The sequence below is a fragment of the Lampetra planeri genome, chromosome 27, assembly GCF_965212315.1.
Source record: "Lampetra planeri chromosome 27, kcLamPlan1.2.h2, whole genome shotgun sequence".
In the NCBI taxonomy this organism is placed as follows: domain Eukaryota; kingdom Metazoa; phylum Chordata; class Hyperoartia; order Petromyzontiformes; family Petromyzontidae; genus Lampetra; species Lampetra planeri.
Genome location: NC_136133.1, coordinates 988444 through 995035, shown reverse-complemented (window position 1 = coordinate 995035; position 6592 = coordinate 988444). Strand labels below are relative to the sequence as shown.

General features: G+C 49.4%; 1 protein-coding gene across 4 annotated transcripts in view; it reads right to left on the bottom strand.

The window, feature by feature from the left end:
• Window positions 1-2276: 2276 nt before the first annotated feature.
• Window positions 2277-6592, bottom strand: part of LOC144727958 (PHD finger protein 21A-like) — a 44741-nt gene continuing 40425 nt past the window's right edge. For 3 of the 4 annotated variants that reach the window (XM_078607109.1, XM_078607108.1, XM_078607107.1), the window contains exon 16: window positions 2277-6096. In XM_078607109.1, coding sequence (XP_078463235.1) covers window positions 5953-6096 — 144 coding nt within the window. In that variant the 3' untranslated portion in view covers window positions 2277-5952. The remainder of the gene's footprint in view (window positions 6097-6592) is intronic. The other variant, XR_013587462.1, reaches the window with a different exon arrangement.

Below are 6592 nucleotides of genomic sequence, written 5' to 3'. Positions count from 1 at the left end.
TTCGGCACCCGCGGCGGGCCGATGGCACAAGGTCACCGTGCGGAACAGCTACACGGGGGCGCCGAGGGCACGGAGGAAAAACATTTAAGGTTTAAGTTGACGCTGCTGCAATTGTTGTGCCGCTCGCCACAAAGGCAGTGCCACGAAAATGACCCTGGGGCAGTCCTCGGGATAATTTGACTTCCCCTTCGATAAAAATCGTCAAGACTCACGTGAAATGACCAACATAAGCTGCAGGTGAAACTTTGAAATTGTCCCCATTGCTTCAGCGATAAACGCAAAGTTACGTGGCCCGTTGTTAAAGCACAGCTGTGTTGGACAACCGACTGAGTTGCTGTACCCAGGCCTAACGACGGAGACCATTTAGCGAGTTGCCTGCATCTCGTTGCCCGAATACTTTGTCGGTGCGTGTTGACATTTGACTTCATAGTGCAACCTTGGTCGTCGAGGACAGCTGTTCAACCATCGACGTCTGTGGCGGCAGTGCTCGTGCCGAGCGGACAATGGAAATGTTAACCTTTAAACCGGCACACGATATATCTGGGACCATCCCGGCATGAATTCTGAGCGTCGTTCTTGTGAAAAGTGCACATTGAAGAGCGGAGTCTCGTCATTTGTGGGGGGATGGCATTCCACGTTTGTCGTGACAAAGAATTAGAAATGCAAAGGGGAGAGAATCACCCCATAAAAACTAAACATTGTTGTTATGACTTGCCTTTGCTGCTGTCATTGCATCCTACAGCTGCTCTCAGTAAGGCAACCTTCAAACATAAAAATATCCACAGCCATTAAGCAAACGCTTCTTTCTCTATGCACCTTCAAGCCGAGTCGGAGGAACCACATTTCACTTCATCTATTTCACAATGTGCAGCTCGTTATCAGAGTATTGTTTTGCTCGGTGAACTTGACAAGCAAGTAAATTAATTCCATCTGCTTCATTTTGCATCAACGGATTCTAATAACAGAGACCAAACGTAAACGGCATTTTGGTTGACCCCTCCGGAAAGACGAGAAACCTTTGAGTTGATTAGCGAGAGACGCCGAGACCTCAACGTGAAATGCCCTCTACGTGTACGTACGTACGTATGTTGAACTTCTTTCGCACCGTACGTAGCCAACCGTGCGAATCGGAGGTGTGTGGTGGGGGGGGGCAAGGACAACAAACAAAACCAAAACACCGTGTGCCAAGCAGCCAACCGCTGGCTTCTTCCCCCCCACCACTCGCCAGTTCCCAAGTACCCAGGGGCCCTTCCTCACTCGGTCCACGCGACGAACAACTTGAAGTCACAGCTGACACTGCAGGCGTAACGCCTTCCCGCTTGACACACAGCACAAGCCTCCAACCTGTCTCTGTCGTTTGATTGGGGGAAGCCGTGCCCACACTTGGTCAACAAACGCAGAATATATTTTTCAGTGACGATTATAATTCCCCCCCCTCCCGCACCCCCATAGAAATAAAACACACAACTGGTCCAGAGTTCGCTTGCTTAAACAAATGTTGTTGATAATATTGGTCTGGAAAGCTGATAGGCTAATAGACAAACCATATATTTTTTACGTGTATGTGGAGACAGAATTGAGTTCTGCTTACAACTGCTCGTACCCATAATGCTTCACTGCAACGCACGATGAGTTTGCATGCAATTACAATCGCATTACATAGGTGTCTCCACAATAAAACATAAGTCATCTTTAATAACGTTGGCAACAATTTTCACCTATTCCTTCTTTCTTCGCCGAGTTCGTTGGGCAAAGGCTCATGACCTCTTGACCTCTCCTGCCCAGTGCGCCGAATGGCAACCGATCTAAACGGAGTCCCAAGAGGCGTCATTTGCCAAGTACGCGCCAGTTATGGAACCTGCGTGTTGGGCTCACACGAATGTATGCACAACTGCGGACTGAAGGTGCCGACCACCACGCTCTTTTTGACCCTCCTGACTCGCGTGAATGGGGCCGTGCCTGCACAATGGTCCCAAACGGCTGCCCGCTCCACCGCCTCGCTCTCTGCGCTCTCCCCAGGTGGGGATAATCAGACACGTCTGGCCCAAGCGTGGACCCCAAAGGAGGGGGGGGGGGGGCTTCGTCTCCGACAATGACCACCTTCGACACCCCCCAACCGAAGCCTTAATGAGTCGCATCGCTAGGTGTGAAGTCCACTTTTAAAACCCTGCAAGCATAGTGGCTGCAGACTATAAGTAGCAAAATGTACACACTTTTTTTTGGCTGGGTTAAACATTTTCAAAACCTTTTCTTGAACGTTCAAACCAATTTGATAATTGTTTGGCCACAATACTTTTATTTTACAGACAAAATTAATGTTTTAGAGAGGGACAAGATTGCGTGTGTTTAAACAAGTGTCACGTTACACATGCTTCAAGATGCATCTTGAAGCCAGTTCACGTTCAATCATTTTCATTTTGTTTTAACGCTGGTTGTAGAGATGGACCTCGGATCGCGTCCGAGTTGTTTAGTCATCTTGAATCTACATCCAACACGCAGTTGCACTGACGGCGTGTACGATGTTTCGGGATGTTTCCTCTCCTACGGCTGGGAAGAACGAGGCATTTCGTATCGAACACAAACACTCCCACCCCCCCCCCTTTCTCTGTCAAACTGTTCAACAACAGCTGCTCTGTAAAATGCAGACTATATTGATCCCACGCGTGTGTGAATTACCCCTGTATGGTACCCTAACTTAGAACTGTAACACAAGCGTGCCGATGAATTCCAGCCGCACGGTGGAGAATTCCTGCAATGCAGAATCTCTGGAGAGGGCGACGGAGTGCAGAGACACCTGCAGCCTGTCGGGAGGATAGCGAGCGAACGCGTTGGTTTTACACAACTCCCCCAACCCCCCTTCCCGTGCACGCGTGATGAACTTTCACCAATTTCTCCACGTTTTGTCATGTTTGTTAAAAAGAAAGACGTACCTAAAATGGAACTGACCTGGGCATCGCCAAGCAAAGGGTCTCCCCTTTTGAAAGATAAATGTACACTTTTGTTAAGGCTTTCCTGGAGGGAATAAAAAACAAACTAAAATTGGGGTGGCAGCAAAAAAATGACAACTCGGCAACGCAGCGCTCAACTCAAGCCATGACACGAGACCTCCCAAAACAACGCCGGGACTTGGGTGCCCATTACTCAGACCGTGGCATTAGATCCAAGCAACACAGACGAGATATCCCGAGATGAGGTGGGGTACATTTCCTGCGTTTCCCTTCGACTTCCATCACGCCTCAAAAGTATGCTTCAGAGCTACGATTATAACCCTTTCCCATTCCGAGAACGCACGTGTGTACGTGTGCACGTGTGCACGTGTGCACGTACGTACGTCCGTACGTCCGCACGTACGTACGTCCGCACGTACGTACGTCCGCTTCTTTTCCGATGACGTACTTGGGGGAAAAAACATCGGAAAAACCTTTTATAAAATAACTTTATCGTTACCGAGGCTCCCACAAGGCCATGCAGGCGGGCGTGCGGCACAGTTTGGCGCCGGCAATCGTAGAGTGCGGCGGTCGTGTCGCTAGGGTTTTCTGCGGTGAGTAACGACGTCTTTAGACACAACGGCGCTACTACGCCTCCCCAAGTAAAGTGAATGCAGAGCCGCTCGGACGTTCCGAGATTTGGCGGTCAACGGGTCCCCCGCACTGCAACTCGCAGACGTCATCGGAACGGGAAAGGCCTAACGTGACGATTACCTCCCTGTCACGAGCAGCGTCACCGTGGCTCATCCGAGTGGTAGCTGCCTGTCGTTGTGGAAACGTAACCGTGGTATAAAGATGGGGTGGTGGGCAAGCCGAACGGAGGGGTGGGGGGAGCGTTGGTGGTTTAACCGAACAGATATTTGCTCCATCACAACAATCGATCACCCCCCCCCGCCCCCCCAGATATCACTCGAGCATTGAAACAATCCATGATATGGTCACCTCCGTGGCCCGGCGTGCTTAACGCACCGCCCAGCGTGCGGAGTAGCAGCATAAATACCAACAACAACAAAATTTAAACACTGCGTTATAAATAAACGTAACAAAGACGTACGAGGAAAAACATACGTTTGCATTTTTAGTTTTTTGTCGTTTTTTGTTCGCATTCCGTGCAACCTTTAATGCGGACGGTTACAAGGGCACACTTCTTGTTATTCCTTTCAGTCATTTTGTTCTCCGGAGCCATTTTTGTCAGGGGGAAGAAGGGGGCTGGGAAACAAAAATATCAAAACGTGAAATATTAATCGTATAGTAATATTAATAACGTCAACAACTACGCACACTCTCGCCCCCGTCTTGCCGCAAGCCCATCGCCACCCTGCTGGCACCGTGTCCGACAAACGCGACTGGCCAGAACGATGCGGGGGAGCCAATCGCACCACAGCTCACGTAACACTGGTCACTCTCCCTGCCTAGGTTCACTCGCCTACTTGGGGTAAGAGGCTTACCCCTCATTACTGGGAGGGTTTTTACTACATTAATATTATATTTAAAGCAGTTTTTTTGCAACTCTGCAGTGGGACTTTTGTCAGCAGATTTTATATTCACACTAACAGCAACATAAATCTGTATCTATGGCAACAATGTATTATTAGGTCATTAATAAATTCCACACACCCTCCCTCTCTCTCTCGGCCGTTAAATCCGAACCCCTACCCCTCACCTTTCCCATGCAAAATGCTAAAAATGTAAAAAATAAAAATTATCTTTCATAGTTGTTTCATGTAAAGCACCATCACGGAGAACAATAAATCAAGTTACGTAAAAAAAAAACCCACTAATAAATAAGACTCATAAATAACCAATAATTTATAAGTGTTTCTGCCTTCCACCACAAAAATTACCTTATTTAAATCAAGCGTTTTGATTTTGTACATAGCTACACGTGTGTGTGTGTATATATAAAATGTGTGCACTGATAATGCATTTCGTCTCCCCCCGCCGGTTTGTTCTAAACTCTCCATCTCGTAATTTTTAACACTTGTGTCTTCATAGAAATAGCTCTTTGTAAAATAACGATGACATCAAATGCCACCCCCTTTCTACTGGGTGGATATATTTTTGTGAGGATTTTTTTAAAACTTTTTTTTTTTGCATCTCTTCACAGACCAAGCACACACCTGGGCGTGCCTTTGCTCGCGCCCTTCCCAACGCGAGCAAGCGTGCGTGCCGGGTGTTTCCGCACTCCGACGCGTGTGCGACGTGCGTGTGTGAACGCGTGTGTGAACGTGCGTGTGTGAACGTGCGTGTGTGAACGTGCGTGTGCGTGCCCGTGTGGGGAGCGTTGGCGCTGCGGTCAGCGTGCTGCGCTACGAACCCGGCCACTCGAGTTCGATTCCCGCTCACGGCCACCAACACCAGTGACGATTATCTGAACCGGTCCCGAGCCTCACCTAGGCCACCTCAGCCTCAAATGAGAACCTGGTGCGGTGTGTAAACATCGCCACTGGGGAGACAAAGGTAGTCGGGCGCGGTGCAGGCCACTCACCCCCTGCCGTGCCGGCCTTCATAGGTGCTCGCTCACAGCAATTGCCCCAAAAGTCTGTTCAGGCTATACGGGGGATCTTTGTTTTGTGCCCATGAGCGTGTGTGTATGTATACATGTACAAGCATTTTCATGCATGCGTACGCGGGAGCGCCTGTGCACGTGCTCACATGTGACTACACAAAGCACACCCGAGTGAGCATGGTTGTTTGTATGTATGTGTTCATGTGGTGTGTCCTGTGTAGGCCTGCCCGTTGCAAGCATTCCTGTGCGTCCACATATCTGCGAGCTCGCTCAAGTGTGCGGGGACTGCCACACACACACGCACGCACGCACGCGTGTATACTCCAACTGTAACTGTAAGCGAACCGTGTGCACGAGTGACTGTGCAAGTGTTACCCGAGTGTGCGTGCCTCCGAGATTTGTGAATTCACGTCAGGTGGTGCGTGCGTGCGCGCGCGTCCGCGCAGCTCCAGTACGTCACAGAGACACCAGCGTGGCGGCGCAGGCAGCCGTCGCCGAGCGCGAGTCCTGAACGAGAGCCAGCAGCGTCCGTAGCCTCTCCAGCGACGCGCGGCTCTGGTCCTCCTTGGCGACGAGATCGCTGCGGCTCTCGACGCTTTTCTGCGCGCGGGGAGGTGGGGAAGAGCACCGTTGGGTATTTGTGATCCTGAGCGGCGGTTTTGTTTAAGAGCGTTCCGTTGCGAGGCAGTGCGAGGAAAAAAACTAAAACGTGATAGGGAACATTCTCATTGGGAAATATAAAATGTAACAACTACAGAATAGGTCTTAGTTAAGGATTATAATACCGAAGTCACATGGGATGCCGTGTCTGTCACAATAAGATGACAAAGTAATGAGGGTTGAGAAGAGATGGGAGTGTTTTTAGAAGCGATGGGGGTTTCAACACTGGTGAATATTTTAAGTGGCGAGGGTTCACTCCGTGGTCGCGTGGATTTTTTTTTTCATCCGGGTGCTCCGTTTTTTTTCCCTCCACATTTAGAAACATGCGTTTAGATTACATATACCATTTGGCCGCAATAAATTTCCAACTAATAAGCCACTATAACTCGTCGCCAAATTGCTTCTAAAAAAGAAGCTAATAGCTCAGCGGGCTAAA